At 46.0% G+C, this 22,634-nt stretch overlaps 1 protein-coding gene across 3 annotated transcripts in view; it reads left to right on the top strand.

Annotated features, from left to right (window-relative positions):
• Positions 1–3,816: 3,816 nt before the first annotated feature.
• The window catches only part of TERT (telomerase reverse transcriptase), a 381,041-nt gene continuing 362,223 nt past the window's right edge, over positions 3,817–22,634 (top strand). Inside the window, exon 1 of one of the 3 annotated variants that reach the window (XM_077491846.1) lies at positions 3,817–4,266. In XM_077491846.1, the coding sequence (XP_077347972.1) occupies positions 4,039–4,266 (228 nt within the window). In that variant the 5' untranslated portion in view covers positions 3,817–4,038. The remainder of the gene's footprint in view (positions 4,267–22,634) is intronic. The other 2 variants (XM_077491847.1, XM_077491845.1) reach the window with 2 other exon arrangements.

Genomic DNA, 22,634 nt, shown 5'->3' with positions numbered 1-22,634 from the left:
ACAGTGCAGTGAGACATGCGCATGCAGCTGTGAAACTGCATGATGTCACAGCCGGATGCCCACAGTAGTATTGCCAGCCCTGTGGACAGGCAGGGGAGAGAATGGAGGGTTTGGGTGGCCATGTCGCTGGATTGTGGGACAGGTGTCTTTTTTATTAAAAGTCAGAAGATACACTTTTTTTTTGTAGCTGCTGACTTTTAATAAACAAAAATTTACTAGGCGGCCCCTTCCTGCCAGCGATCTTCTGGAACACAACACAGGTCCCAGAAGATTGGCTGGCCAATGGCAGAGCGCAGTGCTTGCCCGGCCGGGAAACCGAAAGCTGTCATGGGCAGGTGTCACTGCCCATAGTAGATATGACAGTGCTGAGGAGAGGAGGGGGAGAGGAGCGAGGCTCTGTGCGGTCACATCGCTGGACTGTGGGACAGGTGAATGTCTGATTATTAAAAGCCAGCAGCTACACTTTTTGTAGCTGCTGACTTTCAATAAATTAAAAAACGGGTGGAACTCCACTTTGGGGAGTGCACTAATCCGGTGCACTACAGGGTACAGGAATTCACACACACGGCTCCTGGGAGATCAGGAGGGATTAGAATCCACAACTGACAAACAGCCCTGTGAAGTTCGACAAAGAGAGGAAATTGTTTGGGACTTTAAATGAGGTGATAGGGGCCGTTCACATCCCCTCCTCCATCCCGATTTAATGTTTAAAAAAAGAAAAAAACGGGCGGGACTTTGTATGAGGCACACGGGAGCAGAAGCTTGAAATTTGATAAAAAGCAAGTTTTTAATGAATACAAGTGATCATATATTTACATGTTATTGCACAGTTATAAATTAATATTTTCTAATTCATCAATGTTTACACATTCCAACATGGACTTAATTGTAAACATGCAAAAAACTGAGTTCCCTGTACGCTCTCTGTGCTGACATTTCTCTGTGCTCCCTCATTTGCACCTTCCAGCACACTAGGAGTTAATGGAATGTGCAAACGGCGGGGGGAATGTCAGCACAAAGCACGTGCAGGAGCCAGTTTAAGTAGAGTACAAACACATTTGCACTCTACATACTGCTGTTAAAAATTACCTGTGTGGTAATAAATGCAATTCTAATCCATTAAGTGGCCACCGCTGTATGTGCATTTTAAAATATATGCTGCTTCATACCTCATTTCTTGTGTGTATATAACCGTATATGCCGCTCATGTGACTGCCAGGTCCAGCCCGCCTCTGTCCTCTGTCCTACATGCATTAAAAACGAGGTATGAAGATGCATATATTAAAAAAAAAAAAAAACACAGCGGTGGCCACTTAATGAATTATAATTTCATTTATTAACAAAAGCCATTTTGACAAAAATGCTCGGAGCGCTCTTCCGGGAGGGGCGAGTCAAGTCAGGATGACATCACCCGACATAGATTTTTTGGGTCGCTTGCATCGATACTGCATCGGGGACCCCCGAATCGCGATGCAGCAATTAAATTCCACACCCCTTTATGAGATGGACCTGTATACCATAGTTTGTCGATGCTATCACCTGAGGCTCCGTTCACATATGCTGTGGCCGTGGTTTACAGCATGAGGTCCGGTGCTCCCCTGTTCACCGATTCAGCTGTGAATCAGGTCCGAATTTTTGCCTGAATTTGCACCTGAATCTAAACCAAAGACACACTGGACCCCGGAACTGTGTGAACTCGCTCCATTGAGAGTCGGTCACACTCTCCTGTCATGTGAATTGGATGCGGAAAAACCATCATCCAATTTGCATGTGAGAACCTGGCCTTAACGAAAAACAATCAACATATAGTTATTGGGATTTTTTCCCATGATATTAGACATGTGGCGGAATACATTTTGGCCTAAATTCATGAAAAATTTCAATTTTATTGGATATGTTTTATAACAGAAAGTAGAAAATATTGTTTTTTATTTCAAAATTTTCTGTCTTTTTTTGTTTATATCACAAAAAAATTAAAAAACCCAGTGGTAATCAAATACTACCAAAAGAAAGCTCTATTTGAAAACAATTATATAAATTTAATTTGGGTGCAGCGTTGCATGACCATGCAATTGTCAGTTAAAATGAATAGTGCTGAATAGAAAAAAAAAGCCCTGGCCAAGAAGGGGGTAAAATCTTCAGGAGGTCAAGTGGTTAACCTGATGACCACAATAAAGAACATAAACCAAATGGATAACTTTTACTTTCTAGTGACCAGCGGTGGCCCATCTATAAGAGGTGCAGGGCCGCTGCCATACTAATCTCTATGCTTCCAGCCCCAATCTCCATTCAGGGCATCGGACGCATAGAGTTCTACAGGTTTTTTTTTTTGTTTTTTGCGAAGCACATGATTAAAGCTTGACGCTCTCATTGGCTTTAAAAAGGTTGGGCTCTGGACGCAGAGCACTTTGCAGTGGTGGCCCGTCCATAAGGGGCGCCGCCCCCCTAATCTACATGGAGGGCGCCGGACACATGGATTTCAATGTTTTTTTTAAGCACATGATTAGAGCCTGAGGCTCTATTTGGCTTCAAAAAAGGGTGGGCTTGGGGCACAGAGCACTGCTTCGAGCCCACCCAGTTGTGCGACAATAGCAAATTTATATTCTCTATTGTCTTCCAGATTCTTCTTCCAGCCAATCCCGGCTCTTCCTTCCCCCTGCCTCCTAAGGTAATGCTTCTGATCGCCACCTTCCTGTCCATCTCCTGTGGTGGGGGGGGGGGGAGATTACTGCCTTCCCGTCTGTCTCCCCTCAGGGGCGTTAGCTTGCCACCCCCTCCAAAACAGAAAATAGTGAGAACTGGCCACCACTGGTGGTTTGTTTGCTGCCTCGCCAAAAAATGGAGAACCAGCCGCCACTGCTAGTGACCATGTTCAGTCTTCATAGTCTCACACCAATTCGTGACAGCCACATGACTGTATAGTTCTTCTAAGTCCTTCTACTTACTTTACGCTGGAGAGTTCCCCAAGGTAGAACAAGCTGTTCATAAGACCCCTTTCACACTGGTGCCGTGGTAAAGCGCTGCTCATTTTAGCGGCACTTTAGCCTTTACCGATGTTTAAGCGGCGCTTATGCGGCTGCTAGCCGGGCGCTTTTAACCCCAAAGAAGGGGTTAAAAACTCCCGCGTTGAGATGCTTCCGAATCGCTTTTCAGGCATTTCAGAAGTGCTGCCCATTCCCCAAAGATGCTGCTTGTAGGATTTTTCCGAACGTCCCGCAAGAACACCACCCCAGTGTCAAAGCACCCAGTGCAAAGAATGGGAGGCAGTTTTCAGGTGCTATTTCTAGTGCTAAAATGCCTGAAAACTGCCTCAGTGTGACAGGGGTCTAAGCAATCTCCTCAGATCACGTGCCCCGTGAGCTGCAATAATGAAAAATGCAATACTTACCTTTCCGTAATTTTCCTTTCCTGGTGCCTATCTATGACAGCATACGCGTGAATTTACTACCATGAAGACGCCAGTAATATGTAGAAGTGTTGTGATTGGTGGACAGTACACGCATAGCTCCCAATTGTCCCTGATTTGGAACAAAGTCCCTCTTTCCTGTTCATTTGTCCCCCATTTTGGTCTGCTCGCTATAGTTGTATATAACGTTCTGTTTTTATCTTTCAGTAAGTGTTTCCTAGAGCTAAACCTTTCATCCAATTTCCAAATTGTTGCATTTGTACGTTTCAGGGGCCCATATAAAGGAATAGTACTGGTAATACAGCACTTGTGGGTTTATCCAATCATCTTTTTTTAATATTAATCTCCTTTAAGGGGGCGTTTCCTAGGCCTAAATACTTTTCCTAATAGGTCCCCCTCGTTCCCCTGTCAAAAAGTTGGGAGGTATGAACACGTGACGTGTCTGGCGGAGTACTCTATCTATACAGGCATGGAGTTACTCTGAGAAGTTTACTTATCTTACAAAGATACGCTGAGGGGAGCGGTAAGGAAGAACTCGGTTTCCTGTTTACTAGAACGTGAGAACACGTGGTGACAGGGAGTGTAACGTGCTATGTGTTTACATTATCAGCAGTGAGCCGTGCGGAGGGAAGATGGAGCGCGGAGCTCGGTGTGTGCCGCCTATGGACATATTGCACGCTCTGTACAGCGGGGTGTTCTGTATTGCGGATTATGTGGAGATGTTACACGCGTACAGTGCGGAGAGAGCGCTCATCTCCCGGGAAGGCGATACCGAGCAATTTCGGACTTTTTTAGCCGGACTCTTGGTTTGCATACCGTGTGGGGCTAAGAAACCCCCCACCCCCATATCATTCCAGCAGGTGAGATCTTCATTGGCATGACGAGGGGGCGGGGTTGGGCAAATACACTATCACAACACACGTGCTACATTTTTCTGGATGCCCAACGTGTAGGCTGCATATGGCCAGGGTCTCCAAACTTTTAAAGTTCTCATCAGTGTCGCTGTTTACACTAGGGTACCCCCCCCCCCCCCCATCGTAGTCCCCAACCCACTCACCCTTCTTACCACGGGGATTCCATCTGCGTCACCAACCAAGCTACCCCCCCCCACCTCCCCCGATTTGCACTGGGGTCCCCTTGCCTACACCAAGATCCCCAGGCCTGCAGCAGGGCAGAACCAGGGAGACGGGGCAGTTCTAGATGGCATTAGTTCTACCCTCCCGTGAATTATGGGGTTAGCATCTCCACCGGTTGCTAGGACTCCAACGGTCCTAGCAACAACAATGGGAATAGTGACAATGCAGTAGGGGGTAAAGTAATCTAAATTCAGTCTGTGAATGTGGAGGATCTACCTCAAATCTCAGCTGAGGACATGGCCCACAGACAATAGTTTGGAGACCCCTGTTCTACATTATGTATTGGCATGATAGGCCATTAGAGTTGGAAGTGGATGTTCACTTATAAATTATTCCATGAACACATAACACTTGAACCTTTGATAAATGCATCACATTCTATTTGACTTCTGTCAGTGCTCAGGTTGTCCTGCAATTGGCATTGGAAACTCATTAACTAGTGACAATGTGCAACTCATAGGGTTATCTAGCTATAAAAACTTCTGTATGGTTGTGGCAAATATTCCCACAGCCCCAATGAAAATTGCAGTATTTTGTGCAATATAATTATCTGTTCTGATCAGATAAGCACCATCTAGTGACCCTAATAGGGGAATTCATTTAACCCCTTGCCAATTGAGTATTGCATTTATGTGGCAGCAAAGAGAGTGGGCTTTAACTTCCAGCCACCATGTCCAAGGCAGCCAGTGATAACACGCTGAGAGCATGCGCTCCCAGCACAATCACTGAGCTGTCACTGACAGCTCCTGGTCAGGGCTTTTGACCAGAAGCCAGCTGGAAGGCTTGTGATAATATGCTTCTTTCAGAATCAAACTCGGCAGTCGTGTGGTACAGAAGCCACGCCACCTCCATGACATTAAAGTGTTTGTAACCATAAGAATCAAATTTATTAAATCTCTCTATAAGTATCTTATGTACTTTTTTATAAACGTGTTATTTGTCCCAATAATTCTCCTGTATTACCTGGCTGATCCTGCCAGTTCCCCACTTAAACTAAATACATTAAGCATGGAAGCTGATGCTTGCATGGCCAATATGTTACCACTATCATCCCATTCTGAGATACAGGCGGGCTGTGCAAACACTTAGCATGCCTGTATCTTCTTTGATCTGTGTGTAGCCACGCCCCCTCCCACGGTAGCGGTAGCATCGTTTTGCTGCAGTTTGCGTCTGAAACATGGAAACTTTTGCGTCTGAGCCCATTTTGTTTTGCTTCTGGAAAAACAAGGTTAAACGCATCTGCCTAAAAAATGGCAAAAAACAAGACTGTGTACATGGACACATAGGATAACATTGGATGAGTTCAGGGCAGTTGAAAAGTGTCCAACTGCCTCTGAACACGCGTTTAACCATTTGCCGCCCGCCCTATAACAGAAACACGGAGGCAAAGTGGTTTCAAAATCCTGACCGAACGTCATATGACATGATCAGGATTTTGAGCCGCTACGCGCCCCCGTGGGCGCGCATCGCGGCGATCGTTGTTGCGGGGTGTCAGTCTGACACCCGTCAACTACGATCTTGGTAAAGAGTCTCCGACGAAGACTCTTTACCACATGATAAGCCGTGTCCAATCACCGCTGATCACAGTGTAAATAGGAAGAGCCAGTGATCGGCTTTTCCTCACTCGCATCTGTCAGACACGAGTAGAGGAGAGCTGATCGGCTGCTCCTCTGACGGGGGGGGGGGGTCTGTGCTGATTATCAGCGCAGCCCCCCCGAGGATGCCCACACTGGACCACCAGGGATGCCCAGCACAAGGTATGCCACCCTAGACCACCAGGCATTCCAGTCAGTGCCCACAGTGGATGCCAATCAGTGCCCACAATGGGCATCACTGATTGGCATGCATTATTGTTTGGCACTGATTGGCATCCATCAGTACAGTTAATTCAATACCGCCTATCAGTGCCCATCTGTGTTGCTTATCAGTGCCACATATCAGTGTCCATCAATGCCACCTCATCAGTGTTACTTCATTGGTGCCACCTCATCGGTGCCCATCAGTGCCCGTCAGTGAAGGAGAAAACTTATTTACAAAGTTTTGAAACAAAAAATTTTTTTTTTTTTCCAAATTTTCGGTCTTTTTTTAAATTTGTTTAGCAAAAAATAAAAACTGTAGAGGTTATCAAATACCACCAAAATAATGCTCTATTTGTGGGAAAAAAATAATAAAAATTTAATTTGGGTACAGTGTAGCATGACCGCGCAATTGTCATTCAAAATTGCGACAGCGCTGAAAGCTCAAAATTGGTCTGGGCAGGAAGGTGTTTAAGTGCCTGGTATTGAAGTGGTTAACAGCGTCTCGTGTGCATGAAGCCTTAGGGCTCCACACCTATGGAACATATATCATGGAACTTTCTGCTCCCCTTCAGTAGCTGCTGACTTTTAATAAACAGCCACTCGCCTGAACCACGGTCCAGCGGTGTGCCCACCCCAGTCATTTTCTCCTGTGTCCTCTGGCATGCCAGCATCTTTACTATGGATACCTGGCTGTGATACCTTGCTCTTTCACTGCCGGGGCCCACTTTGCATGCGTGAGCGGTGCTGTGCTCTGTGACTGGTTCTGCAGTCTTCTGGGACCTGTCATGTTCTAGAAGACTTCGGGAGGAAGGGGGAAGGAGAATGACAATTGTCAGGCAACGCTGTACCCAAACAAAATTATCTTTTTTTTTTTTTTTTTTTTTTTTTGAGACCGCTCTCTTCTGGCAGTATTTAATCACCACTGGGTTTTTTATTTTTTGCTAAACAAATGAAAAAAGACAGAAAAGTCGTTTCTGTTGTAAAATTTTGTATAGAAGGTGCTCCCCCCCCCCTCCCCCCCATCTTCCAGGACAGCTACTTGAGAGATGATTTGGCTCTGCCTTCTACAGGAACCACAAATCAGACACAGTTTAACAGGCTCCTCCCTTTCCCCTGACCCTCCAGTAGTTTTGTGTTTCCAGTCCTCCAGGTGTACGCATCGTCATGTTTGTTTCTTTTGTTTGGTCTGGTGACCCCCCCCCCCTAGCATCCTGATCCACCTTGGTACACACAGAGAGAGCGCTTATGGGGATGTTTTGCTGGCTGTACAGCAAATGGACAGCATCCAAGCTCATTACAATGCTCTCCTATCTGGTCCTTCTCATTATGGAGGTTAAGGACACCCCTGTGGACGGTGCACCCGCTCTGTCTGATCCAGCGGCTGCAATCGGGTCCTGTGTTACCCCTAATGTTAGTACTTCACTGTAATGAGAGATTGTATATCCAGGGGCAAATGTTTTAGAAAGTGTTACTTTGTATGCCTTTTTTTTTTTTTTATTGTGGTTAATTTTTTTTTTTTTTTTTCTAGTTTGACAAACCTGTGGAAATTTGTAGATCTAAGCTTTCTGATGGCTGTAGGAAACAATTATGCGAGATGTATTTCTTCAGTGGCAGGAGCTGAGTCTGCTTTTAACCTAAAGGAATTGATAGTTTCCATGAAGGAGGTAGTTTCCTCCTTTCAAGCCTTTAATGATAGGTTAGTTGGGAAAATGGTCCTTTAGCAAAGACAAAGCTAAAGGGTCTCTCTTTGCTCCTTCAACCCAAGCAAAAAGCTCTCAGTGACGCCAGGTCAGGGGTAGGAGGAAGGCTGACCATTTTCAGTGAGGAATGGCCAAGTTAACAGAAAATCATTTTGTTCTCAAGGTCATGAGAGAAGGTTTCAGGTTGGAATTCAATCTCCCTCCTCCCCAGAGATTTTTTTCTCACTCATCTGCCGAGGGACCAAGAGAAACGGCAGGGCATGTTATTTCTGGAAATCAGAAGGGGTTATTTTCCCCGTTCCAGATGATCAAAAATTCCAAAGATTTTATTCCCATGTTTTCCTTGTAAGAAAGGCATCAGGAGGATTTCGGATGGTCATCAATCTGAGCCTCCTAAACAGTTTCCTGGTTTACAGGCGTTTCCAGATGGAAAGAATTTATTCACTCAGTAATCTGTTATTGCCTGAGCTATTCATGGTGACCCTGGATCTTCAGGATTCTTACCTCCATGTTCCAATATACCAGGATCATCAGAGGTTTTTGAGGTGTGTGATCCTCTCGGAAAAACGGCTTAAGACATTGGCAGTTCAGAGCCCTTTCTTTTGGTCTCTCAACAGCACTGAAAATCTATGCAAAGGGCATGGCATTTTTTTGTTTGCAGAAAATTTCAAATGTCCCTTACTTGGACAACTTTTTGATCTTTGCCCGGGACAAAGAGAACCTGGGTAGGGATCTGCAAGTAGTTATCCAGACCTTCCAAAGATTGGGTTGGAAAGTCAATCTGCAGAATTCTGCTCTGTCTTTTTTTTTTTTGGGCTACCTAATGGACTCAATCGCCCAAAGAATTTTCTTACTGGAGGAGAAGATCTTCAACATCCTCCCTTTCCATGCAGAAATTCAGGTGCAATCCCCAGGCATCCATGCGTTAGATAATGCAGCTGTTGGGCCTGATGACTGCAACAATTCTGGGAGTGCCCTGGGCCTAATTGCATTCCAGATCCCTACAGGCATTTCTTCTGCATTGTTGGGACCACAGGAAGGCCTCTCTAGACCAGGTCCTGTGGCTTCCAGGAGACTATTCTCTCAATCTACCCTGGTGGGTCTGACCAGAGCATCTGCAGGTAGGGAAGGCTTGGGCCCAGCTTTTCCCGGTAAAGATTACTACAGATGCCAGCTTGCGGAGTTGGCGAGGGCACTCACATGATTGGCAGGCTCGGGTGCCTGTCAGCCAGAAGAGGCAGCCCAACCCTCAAACTACAGGGATTTGTTAGCACTAGGAAAAGCTTTGGTCACTTTGAAAACCAGGGTTCATGCAAAGGACCTGTTGATTTTTGGCTTACCTCAACAAGCAGGGGGGTACTCGCTCAGACAACCTGCTAGGGTTAAGTCAGGAGATCCATTCCTGGGCAGAGGACAATGTTTCCTCAATTAGGGCAGTCCACATCAGTGGGTCGGCAAATATACTAACCGATTATCTGAGCAGAGTAACTGTCACTTCCAGCAGTTGGGAGCTGAACCATTTTCCGGGAGTTAGTGGTCAGGTGGGGAATGCCCAAAGTGGATCTGTTTGCTTCCACCCACAACAGGAAGCTTCCAGCTTATTTTTCCATGGCGAGAGAAGCAAAGTCTCTAGAGACAGATGCGCTCTTTCCAGTGGAATTTTCCCCTGGCCTATGCTTTTCTTCTAATTCCGCTATTGCCTCTGGTGCTCCATTTTGCAGGAACAAGCAGAAGTGATTCTGATTGCCCCATGGTGGCCCAGGAGGAGTTTATTCTCTTCATTGATGGCACTCTCATTCGAGTTCCACTGGACCCTGCCAGAGAGAAGAGACCACCTACATCAAGCACCAATGTTACAGCCAAACCCTCGGATTTACCGTCTGATGGCTTGGAGGCTGAGCTGCGCATCCTACAATTGAAAGGTTGTTTAGCTAGGGTTATTGAGACTATTCTAGACAGCCATAAATTAGTTGTTAGGAATATTCTTCTCTTGTGATGAGTCAAACTCCAGGTGTATTGAGAAGCAGACAATTTCTGATGTGTCACACAACAGGGAGAAGCTTACAGGCCAAAAAACCCAGTAAGACTCACACAAAGGAATCTATATCCCCCCTCCTAATACCTACAATAATACAGCCTCTACACTTCTATTGGCTCAGGAAACATAGATAGCGTGCCTGGTACACGATGGTACTTTATTTTGGCTAATCAGGGTTTCCTTTACAATCTTATGCTACCATATATAGTTAAATGTATTCATCTTACAACTTACTATGGAGTTAAAACAAAACGATACAGCAAGTTAATACAACAATGTGCTCAGAAGTCATTTAAAAAATCAGTCTTGGGGTTATTGTTTTTCTAATAGTTGCACAATAAACTAGGGATGCACCGGAATTTCGGCCGCCGAAACATATCGGCCGAAAAGGCCCCTTTCGGCAATTTGCCGAAAGGAAAAAACGGCCGATAATTGAGCCGAAAATGTGGCGGGGCCTGGGGCGGAACTCCGCCCCCGCCCCGCCCCTGGTGCCTCCCATGATGGGGGTGAATAGCGCAGGACTGATGCAGCCAGCGATGCCCCTCTGCAGTGAAGAGAGCCGTCTGGTTGAATAGAGCACCGGGAACATCACAGCTTTAATTTCAATAGCTGTGTGTTCCCCGTCGCGCGCCGTCACACACAGCCCCTCCCCCTTGTCCGGGGAACTTTGATAGACAGATCACCTGTCCAGATTGGACGGGTGATCTGTCTATCAAAGTGCCTGGACAAGGGGGAGGAGCTGTGTGTGACGGCGCGCGACGGGGAACACACAGCTATTGAAATTAAAGCTGTGATTTTCCCGGCGCTCTATTCAACCAGACCGCTCTCTTCACTGCAGGGGGGCATCGCTGGCTGCATCACAGGGGGCAACACTGGCTGCATCACAGGGGGCAACACTGGCTGCATCACAGGGGGCAACACTGGCTGCACTTATCTCTTTTATCAAGTCGCCAGCCTCTGACCACCTCCTGTACCGCGTCGCCAGCCTCTGACCACCTCCTGTACCGCGTCGCCAGCCTCTGACCACCTCCTGTACCGCGTCGCCAGCCTCTGACCACCTCCTGTACCGCGTCGCCAGCCTCTGACCACCACCTGTACCGCGTCGCCAGCCTCTGACCACCTCCTGTATAAAAATATTTTTTGAAAACAGTCATTTTCGGTATCGGTGCTGTTTCGGTATCGGTTTCGGTTTTCGGCCTAGTGTATTTTTCATTTTCGGTATCGGTTTCGGCACCAAAAAACCCATTAGGTGCATCCCTACAAAAAACATTTAAAATTTTTCTAACAGTCATAAGGAAGATTTATGGCAAAGTTTGGAGGACCTTTGTAGCCTTGCACAAAAGGGCTGGGGTAGACTCATTTTCTTTTCCCTATGTTCTGGACTTTTTACAGAGGGGAGTGGAAAAAGGGCTTGCTGTCAGCACTTGTAGGGTTCAAGTTGCTGCCCTATCTCTGTTCATGGAGAAAAGACTGTCAGAGGATCCTTTTAAGAGATTCCTCCTAGTTAGGACTAGATGTACACCCATAGCAGTCAAACATATTCCCCCTGGGATTTGTCGTTGGTATTGAACTCCCTTACCAGACCCCCTTTTGAGCCACTGTGTGATGCCTCTTTAAAATGAGCCACCCAAAAGATGGTTTTCCTTTTGGCGATAACTTCTGGGAGAAGGGTCTCTGATTTAGGCTCTTTCTCGTGTAAAGATCCCTTAAGGATTTTAGATGACCGAATAGTGATCAGGCATGACCCTTTGTATTTGCTCAAAGTTTCATCTGACTTCCACAGATCCCAGGAAGTAGTTCTTCCTCGCTTTTGTTCCTCCCCCCAGGAATCCGGAGCAAGAAAGGTTCGGTTTTTTAGATGTAAGAAGATAGGTTCAAAGGGGTTGTAAACCTACGTGGCAAACCTCCATGCCTCATCATTTTCTTTTCATCCAAGTTTAAACATTTTTTGAGGGGTATAGTAGACTCTGTGAATTGGGAACAGGTGAGAGACTTTCTGCGGAGGGGAGATCGAGACCAGGGCTCCTTGTTCTTAAATCCTGTCCCATTGTACCATAGTAAGGCTCCATGCACACTGGAGCTCATAAACTGCAGTTTATTGGAGTTTGGGCGTTTTTTTTAAAAGCCCATAAACTCCACTCTATGTTAGCCTATGTGTCCATGCACACATGGACGTTTTTCAGCTTTAATGAGCAGTGGAGTTTATGGGCTTTTTTCTGAACGCCAGAAATTCACGTTCAAAGTGCCGTTTTTACCGCCAAAAAACGACAAACGCTCATAAACGCGCGTTAGTGTTCAGCATTCTATTTTTTCAATGCATTGTGGGAGTTTGGAATGTACTGTGGGATTTTTGGAGTGTCCTCTGTGTATTTTTATTGAAAACGCCCATAAACGCTAATGCTAATAAATGCTCATAAACGCTAGTACAAAACGCTGTTAAAAGCAAGTTTTTCAACCAGCGTTTTCTGCCAGCAATCTGGCGTCCAGAAAAACCTTTTTTGAGCTTCAGTGTGCATGGAGCCTTAAGCTCCGTACACACGAGCGGACTTTTCAACATCCAAAGTCCGACGGAATGATTCCGTCAGACTATTCGATCGTGTGTGGGCTGCAACGGACTTTTGATTCGCAAAAGTCTGACGGACTTTAGAAAATGGAACATGCTTCAAATTTTTCCGACGGAACTCCGCCGGACCCAGTTCCTCCGAAAAATTTGCTCGTGTGTATGCTATTCCGACGGACTAAAACCGACGCTAGGGCAGCTATTGGCTACTGGCTATGAACTTCCTTATTCGAGTCCAGTCGTACGTCATCACGTTCGAATCCGTCGGAGTTTGGTGTGATTGTGTGTGGCCAAGTCCGCTCAGTCGAAAAGTCCGTCAGAACTCTGTCGGAACTCCAGCAGAACTCCGGCAGAACTCCTTCGGAAGTCTGTCGGACATAAGTCCTCTCGTGTGTACGGGGCTTTATTGTTCCTATGTCTCTCCCATCCCTCTCTGCTGTTAGAAGGGCCCACTCCACTTATAATTCTATCCCCCAAGCTATATATATACAACTTAGAAATTAGACATTTAGTTGGGGCTGAATTAATAATTTTTAAGTGTGCGGGTATCTGGGTCCATTCCATAGTTTGAGACCTAAACTGTACTTAAATGATGTCTAATCTGCAGGTATTTATAAAACGCCTTGTTTGATATGTTAAATTTGCGTCTTAGATCTAAAAATTACTTAATGAGGTTACCCTCATATAACTGAATTAAACGGCTAATGCCCTGCCTTTCCCATTCCCTGAGTCTCTCTATACCCCTTATTTCGGCCAAGTTTTTATTATGCCATAAGGGGGTATGTTCTGTTACCCCCATTAGTGTCTTCGTTACCTGCCATACTTTACTAACTAGTTTTATCGTCGGGCATCTGTGGAAAAGAGTGTGCCTCCACTAGTGTATTGTGTGGGACCCCCATTATCATCATTCTATTATTTAGAGTTCCCACCATCCAGTGTTCCACAATCCACTAGGTGTTGCAGCTGGGATGACAAAAATTGTAATTCCGGGTGCGGAATCTCCATACCACCTTCTTTAATCGGTAATTGCAAAGTTTGCAAGCTAATCCTAGATTGGACTTTTTTTCCAAATGAATTCCCTAAAAAGTTATTGGATTGTAAGCTCTTCTGAGCAGGGCCCTCTTAATCCTCTTGTATTTTATTGTATTGTTTCCCTTTTATATTGTAAAGTGCTGCGTAAACTGATGGCGCTATATAAATCCTATTATTATTGTTATAATAAGGGATTCTGTTTTATGAAACCACTTCTGGCCTATTCAGGTCGTGCAATTGTGAAGCAGGTACAATAACTGCGGTAGCCATAATCTTCTTTATTAAATTACAACGCCCTGCAACAGATGGGGGAAATCGGCACCAAATGTCTCCTTTTTGTTTTAGTTTTAATTTCAATAACAATGGGGCTAAAGTATTGTTAACCTATTGGTTGTAATACAAACACCCAGATATTTCAACTTGGCCACTACTTTCAGGTGCTGAGTTCCCGTTAAGATCTGGTCGCCAAGTGGGTCGATCGGTAACAGCCGATTTATCCCAATTGATGACCAGACCGGAAAGTCGCCACCCATTTGTATCGCTGAATTTAGAGGTTTCAACATTCCGTAGGAAAAACAGGATGTCATCTAGGAACAGTGCTATCCTGTCCTCTTCTAACTGCCTAGCCCATAGTGAGATGTCAACCAACATGGCAGGCAGGGGCAGTCAATCTGGTTCTATTATGGCGCTTTCTTTAACCACTTCCCACCCGGCCAATGCATATATACGGCCGGGTGGGAGCCGTCTACTCCTGATAGGACGTTCAGCAACGTCCTTCAGAAGTAGCGGGATCGCGCGCGTGCAGCGGCGCGATCCCGATGTGCTCGTGTCACCCGGACACGGCACATCTCAGATAGGCAGGAGGGCTCTGTGATTGGCCCTCCTGATCACATGACGGCCGTGTCCAATCACGGCGGTCATGTGATTTAAACAAACAGCCGGTTGCTAGGCAATCGGCTCTCCTCTCCTCACACGGAAGTCATCGCTGAAGAGAGCAGAACGCTGCAGCCGGCTGATGATCAGTGAGTATGGGCTGCTTTTTACAGCTTTTTACTCACTGATCATCAGTCTAGTGTCAACACACAACACACCACACAGTACAAACACAGTCCCCACATATGTCCCCAAAACACATGTCCCCAAAACATACATGTCCCCAAATAATAAAAACACGTGTCCCTAATAATAAAAACATGTCCCCCACATATGTCCCACTAAAATCACATGTCCCAATGATTATCTGCACACATATGTACGTGATCACCTGCACACATATGTACATGATCATTTGCGTACATATGTCCCTGATCACACAAACCAATTATTATACACTTAACGGATTTTTTTTTACCAAAAACATGTAGCAGAATACATTTTGGCTTAAATTTATGACAAAATTAGATTTTATTAGATTTCTTTTCAAATAGAAAAAAGAAAATATATATTTTTTTTTTTCAAATTTCCGCTTTTTTTGCGCTTATATCGTCGTGAATAAATACCACCAAAATAAAGCTCTATTTGTGCGAACAAAATGATAACAATTTCATTTGGGTACAGTGTAGCATGACCGCGCAATTGTCACTGAAAGCGCTAGAGCGATGAAATGTGGGCTGGGAAGGAAGGGGGTGAAAGTGCCCTGTATTGTAGTGGTTAAACACTACTGATGGGCTTTGTAGTTCTCACTACACCTGTCTTTGGCAGACGGCCAGTAGCTTACTCATTTTCTTATGATCTAATTTGCTGAAGCTTGCCACCCTGATTAGCTAGTTATTGATCTATCGTACGTATGCTGCCATGGAGACTCCAGGAAAACAGAAAATTGTATCCTTCTTGCTGTAATTTTGGTGCCTATCCATGGCAGCATACCGAACCCACTATGTTCATTCCTAGCGATGTACAGGGAATAGGCTGTTGTGTCTTAACTTTTTATAGCTATTCACTAGTCCTGTGGGCAGAAGTAGGCGGGGCTACTTTCATTTGCATGCTGCCATGGATATGCACCAAAAAGAAAATTACAGTAAGTAGGGTATCATTTTCTATTTTATTTATTTTTTATTATTCGATGGAGTGGAGAGGGATTCGAATGCCTGCTTGTTTTTTATTGCTGTCTTTGCCCCATTAAGGAGATTTACCATTATTATTGAGAGTGAAAGAAAACTCCAAATTTTGTCCCCAGAAAACTAATAGAGTGGAAATCTTCCAATGGGAAGACTAGTTCTGGTGAGCTTGAGGTCCCCAAGAAATTCTCTTAATTTTCAGGGATTTCCTCTCGCTTCCTGCAGAAGTTTTGCCTATAGTTCTAATTTAAAGGAGAAATATAGCCAAAGCCCGTTTTGGCTGTACTTCTCCTATGGATTACTGAAGTGCAATTTGTTTTGCACTCCTGTGACCTGTTTTCAGCAGAGAGAGAGGTTGAAATCTGCTCTCTGACGTCATGTATGTCAATCCAGGCACCGCATCCTCCCAACCATGGAGTCTGGATATTCGTCAGTTTAGGTAGATTATATATTCTACATATTTTTGGTAAAAAAAATTGCAATAAGCGTGTATGGATTGGTTTGCGCGAAAGTTATAGCTCCTACAAACTATATGGGAAAGTATTATATATATATATATATATATATATATATATATATATATATATATATATATATATATATATATATATAATTTATTTATTTATTTTATTTTTCCCAAGGCGTCTTTCAGGACAGCACCTGAGAGATAGCGACTCCTCCCTCCTCGTTAGGAAACACCTTCTTCCTCCAGACTTTAAAGGGAGGCGCCTCCCTACCACACCTCAGTTATTGTGTTTCCTCCGGCCCGGAGGGAACGTCTTCTGGGAGGGAGTCAGTTTCTCTCAGGTGTTCCTGAGGGACTAGGCTTCTTTCCCTTTTTTCCTCCTTTAGAGACCCGCTGTCCTCCCGACCTACCCAGGCCTCGGCAGCGGTAGCAAGCGGGCTCCTCTTCCCCTCTTGTGCTCGGAGAGAGCCGAAGACTCGGTGGCCCGCACGTTCGTAGGCGCGGCGGCGCGCGTGTGCCGCCGCCATATTTTTTCCGGCGGTCGCGCCGGAAGTGACAGAGCCGGTCATCGGGTCGGCTGAAACATCGTTTCCGGCGTGGACGCAGGGGGGAGGAGGGAGGACAGGTGCTGGTGCCTTTTTTCCGCTTCTGGTCCGGTGCAGCTGCATTTATTGGAGTCCGGAGGCGGCGTGTAGCAACAAGTGGATTTCTGCACACCTGTAATGGAAGATTCAGCGTCTGCAGCGGTGGGGACAGGCACAGGCACCAGCAAAGCCCAGGTAAGAGGCAGCGGTTAAAGTCTGCCTTCTTTTATTTCCTGGCGTTTGGTCTCGCTCTCTTTTTTCTTTCCCCCCTGGTGGCAAGGGGCCTGTCTGGGCACTAGAAGCTGACTGGTTTCTTCTCAGTGCACCTGTGTGGTGATCCCTATCAAGGCTGAGACTGGGTCTCACTAAGGGTTCCCTGGTTTTTTCCCCTTTTTTGTCTTTTTCTTCATAGGCTAAGAGCTCTGACCCAAAGAAAAGATGTCCTTCTTGCAGGGCCAAGCTGGGAGAAAATTGGAAGAAAACCCTATGCAGTCCCTGCATTACTTCTTTAGTTAAGGAGGAATCTGCCTCTGTATGTGAGGATCTGGTGGCCTCTGTAAAGAAGGAGCTATACGCCACGATTCAGAATTTTCGTGACTCACTAGCAAACCCGGCTGCTAGTCAGCCTTCCGCTTCAGAGTCTTCCCAGGGGTCTCTCTCAATCCCGGTGTTGGAATCTCTGCCTGAAGACCCTTCAGATAGGGAAAAGCAGTCCACTGCTCTTTCCGTTAAAGATTCGGAAGAGGAGTTGGAGGATTCTGAGGTAGCCCCCTCTAAATTCAAACTGTCCCTTGAAGAGGTCGATGGGCTCCTTAAAGCCATTTATGCTACGCTTGGTTTAAGTGAGGAGAAAAAGGAATTATCACTCCATGACCGCATGTATGCTGGGTTGGGTGTGCCTAAGGGCCGAACGTTCCCAGTTCATCCGGTCATCTCTGAGGCCATTAGGAAAGAATGGCAGGATCCAGAGAAAAAGCTCTTTCTCCAAAGCCCACAAAAGGCGTTTTCCTTTTGAGGAGGACCCTGCAGCAGTGTGGAACAAGGTGCCCAGACTGGATGCCGCCTTTTCCCAGGTTTCAAGGTCCACGGATCTGTCCTTTGAGGACATGGGAGTTTTGAAAGATCCGATGGACAAACGCATGAATCTTTTGCTCAAGAGATCATGGCAATCAGTTATGAGCAATTTAGAACCAGCAATGGCCACAACGTGTGTAGCCAGAAATTTAGAATACTGGATTAACCAGTTAAAGTCACATATAGCTGCAGATTCCCCCAAACAGGAAATCTTAGATTCTTTTCCTACCCTGATTACGGCAGTGGCTTATGTTGCAGATGCCTCAGCTGAGGCAATTAAGATATCAGCCAGGTCAGCAGCTCTAACTAATGCTGCAAGAAGAGCCTTATGGCTTAAAACCTGGCCTGGTGACTCGGCTTCAAAGAATAAGCTGTGTGGGTTACCCTTTTCAGGGGACTTGCTCTTCGGCCCTGACCTCGATAATATTCTTGACAGGACAGCCGATAAGAAAAGATCCTTTCCGGTCAAAAAGAAAAAGCAGGTACCAAAACGTCTTTTTCGACCTCAAAAAACTCAGGATCAGGACAGCAAGTTGCAGGGGAGAAGGAAAAGTTGGTCCGCCCCGAAGCCGAAGGGTAGAGGCGGAATTCTCTTCCGTCCTCCTACACAGGCCGAAAAATCGCAATGACTTGTCTCTGCGGGTGGGCGGAAGACTACAAGAATTTCTTCCGCAGTGGTCAGGGATAACTTCAAATCAGTTTATCCTGACCACTCTCGCGCAGGGTTACTCACTCGAGTTTGTCAACAACCCCCCAAAGAGGTTCCTGATTACCAACACCCCGCGGGACCCGGTAAGGGCCCTGGCCATGAAGTTCTCTCTAGAGGAACTGATGCAACAGGGTGTAGTAGTACAGGTACCCCTGCAAGAACAGCAGGAGGGGTTTTATTCCCATGTTTTCCTAGTAAGGAAACCGACAGGAAAATTTCGGTTGATTCTCAACCTGAAACCGTTAAACGAGTCCATAAGGTACAGGAAGTTCAAAATGGACTCAATTTTTTCAGTCAGAAATCTGTTGATGCCAGGATGTTTTATGGCGTCGGTAGATTTAAAAGATGCATACCTACATGTTCCGATCTCTCCCCAGTCTCAGAAGTTCCTCAGGCTGGCGGTGAGGTTGGGGGGTGTGGTTCATCATCTCCCCGAATTTTTACCAGAGTAATGGCAGAAGCTTTAGCGCCGCTGCGACTTCAGGGAATCGCAGTTATTCCTTATTTAGACGATCTGCTGTTTTTCGCCCCATCCAGCGAGGAATTGCAGATCAATCTAGGCAAGGCTCGCAGCCATCTGGAGACGTTGGGGTGGATTTTGAACCTCCAAAAGTCGTCCCTAAACCCATCTCTGGAGATTCGGTTTTTAGGGTATCTAATAAATTCGGTGGATCAAAAATCTTCCTTCCCTTAGACAAAAAGGACAGGATTTCCGATGCAGTGTCTTTATTACAGGCCAGCCAAAATCTGACAGTAAGACAGGTTATGTCAGCTTTGGGGGTTCTAACTTCAACAATGCCAGCAGTCCAGTGGGCAAGAATGCATTTCAGGTGTCTGCAGGCTTTCCTTCTCAAATCTTGGGATCACACAGTGGCATCCCTAGAGGCAGAGGTAAGAGTGTCAACCCAGGTAAAAAGGTCCCTATGGTGGTGGAAAAGACAGGATGTCTTATCGGAGGGGTTAGTCTGGGCTTTTCCAGTCGAGAAAAGACTAACAACCGACGCCAGTTCCTGGGGGTGGGGAGCCCATCTAGGAACACGTTTCACTCAGGGGTCCTGGGCCAAAGAGGAGGCAATAAGGTCCTCGAAATGGACGATTGCCTTGGCTCTGGAGTTGTTTGTTCAGGAACTCCAGTCCCATCACGTCCAGGTCCTAACAGACAATGCCACGGCGGTGGCTTATTTAAACAGACAGGGGGGTACAAGAAGCAGGTCGCTTCAGGTACTGGCCATGGAGATTCTTCGGTGGGTGGAAAGACGTTTGTTATCCCTATCAGCAGTCCACCTAAAAGGGGATCTAAACAGGTTAGCGGACTTCCTAAGCAGAAACGCTATTCAGGAAGCGGAATGGTCTCTAAACCCGGAGGTATTCGCAATGATTGCCGGAAAATGGGGTTTACCAGAGGTGGACCTGTTCACCTCAAGGGTGAACGCCCATGTTCCCCAGTTCTTTTCCCTGGACAGTCGCGATGGCTCGCTGGGCACAGATGCGCTAGCTTATCCATGGGAATTTCGTCTTTGCTACACTTTCCCCCCATTTCAGTTAATCCCGTTAATTTTAAGGAAAATTCAGAGGGAGAAGGTGCCAGTTATTCTAATCACGCCCTTTTGGCCAAAAAGGGCCTGGTTTTCGACAGTTCTAGGTCTGGCAATCAAGCCTTGTTGGCATCTGCCCCTCAGGCACGATCTGTTGTTGCAGGGCCCAGTAAACCATTCAGGAGTGGCCAGCCTGACCCTCACGGCCTGGTTTCTGAAAGGCAGCTCCTTAGGAGCAAGGGGTTTTCCAACCGTTTGATCTCTACCCTTTTGGCAAGTAGGAAAAGGGTTACGGGGGCCATCTATTCTAAGGTTTGGAAGCGTTATAAAACTTGGTGTTTTTCAGCCGCCCAGGTGCCAGGGAGCCTTGTCTCCATCTTGGAGTTTTTTATAAGATGGAGCAGACAAGGGACTGGCAGTTAGTACCCTGAGGGTGCAGGTAGCAGCTCTGACAGTGTTCTTAGAGAAATCTGTGGCCTCAGATCCGCTGGTGATCAGATTCTTTAGAGCCCTTAAAAGATCTAGGCCAGTTCCGATTAAGGTTTTTCCTAGATGGGATTTGTCGTTAGTCCTACAGTCTCTAACAAAGGGGCCTTTTGAGCCTCTTGTGGAGGCTTCCCTTAGGTTTCTCACATTAAAAAACGTTTTTCTGATTGCCATTGTCTCTGCACGCAGGATCAGTGAGCTAAATGCTCTGTCAGTTAAAGAACCATATCTTTCCATTTTTCCTGACAGAGTTATTCTTAGAACAGATGCAAAATTCTTACCAAAGGTAGCTTCAGTTCAGAACCGTATACAGGACATAGTACTGCCAACCTTTTGTGTTAACCCCAAAGGAAATAAGGAGACTCTTTTCCATACTTTGGACGTCAGGAGGACTCTGCTGAGTTATCTAAAGAGGACGGAGTCCTTCAGACGTTCAGATTCACTGTTTGTACTTTTCTCAGGGAGAAAAAAGGGTTTTCAAGCTTCTAAAGTTACTTTAGCTAGATGGCTGAAATTGGCTATCTCGGAGGCATATTCCCAGGCAGGATTATCCCCCTCCAGCAGGAATTTGTGCACACTCAACCAGGGCTCTGGCGTCTACGTGGGCAGAGAGAGCTGGTGCCACCCCTGAGCAGATCTGCAAGGCGGCGACATGGTCGAGTTTTCACACATTTGTGAAACATTATAGACTGGACCTCACTTCGGCCAGCGATCAGGCATTTGGCAGAAAGGTCCTGCAAGCTGTTGTCCCGCCCTAAGGGGTAAATCTCTGTTATCCTCTCAGGTGCTGTCCTGAAAGACGCCTTGGGAAAGACCAAGTTAGACTTACCGGTAACTTGTTTTCCAGAAGTCTTTCAGGACAGCAAACATCCCGCCCTATGGTATTGTATTATGCTACGCTGTGACTAACGTATGTGTTTGTGTTCCAGCCGGGGCTGGAGGTTCTCTTCTACAACTGAGGTGTGGTAGGGAGGCGCCTCCCTTTAAAGTCTGGAGGAAGAAGGTGTTTCCTAACGAGGAGGGAGGAGTCGCTATCTCTCAGGTGCTGTCCTGAAAGACTTCTGGAAAACAAGTTACCGGTAAGTCTAACTTGGTCTTTTTTAGTAATGGTGGTGATCTGAGATTTTTTTAGCAGTATTGCAGCGGACAGATCGGACACTTTTGACACATTTTTGGGACCATTGACATTTTATACAGAGTTCAGTGCTATAAAAATGCATTGATTACTGTGTAAATGCCACTGGCAGGTAAGGGGTTAACACCAGGGGGCGATCAAGGGGTTAAATGTGTGTTCCCTCGTCATGTTCTAACTTTATGTGGATGTGACTTGCTAGGTGAGGAGACGTATCGTTGTTCCTACTTGGTAGGAACAAACGACTTGTCTCCTCTGCCCTGACAGCACTGGCTGGGAATCGTGGCAGCCACACGTACGCCCCCTGGCAGCCGCTTAGGGGAAGGACGTACCCATACGGGATTTCAGCCATGAGAGCCATTACATAGTAGGTGAGGTTGAAAAAAGGCACAAGTCTATCACGTCCAACCTATGTGTGTGATTATGTCAGTATTGCGTAGTATTCTCATAGCGTTTCTTGAAACTATCAATGCCGCCTGCTGAGACCACCACCCGTAGAAGGGAATTCCACATCCTTGCCGCTCTTATAGTAAAGAACCCCTCTATGTAGTTTAAGGTTAAACCTCTTTTCTTCTAAGTTTAATGAGTGGCCACAAGTCAAGTTAAACTACTTTTTTGCGAAAAAGTTTTATCCCTATTGTGGGGTCACCAGTATGGTATTTGTAAATTGAAATCATATCTCCTCTCAAGCGTCTCTTCTCCAGAGAGAATGAGTTCAGTTCTCACAACGTTTCCTCATTACTAATATCCTCCAGACCCTTTATTAGCTTTGTTGCTCTTCTTTGTACTCGCTCCATTTCCAGTACATTCTTCCTGAGGACTGGTACCCAGGACTGGACAGCTTACTCTCATACATACACTCAGAGGTTCTCTCCCCCCCCCCAGTGTATAGATTGCATTTATATTTTTGCAACCCAAAT

This window comes from Lithobates pipiens, unplaced genomic scaffold (genome assembly GCF_037356315.1).
Source record: "Lithobates pipiens isolate NorthernLeopardFrog02 unplaced genomic scaffold, aLitPip1_a1.2 Scaffold_19, whole genome shotgun sequence".
NCBI lineage: Eukaryota > Metazoa > Chordata > Amphibia > Anura > Ranidae > Lithobates > Lithobates pipiens.
Note: the sequence above shows the minus strand (reverse complement) of the source record. Positions and strands in the feature narration are given on the sequence as shown.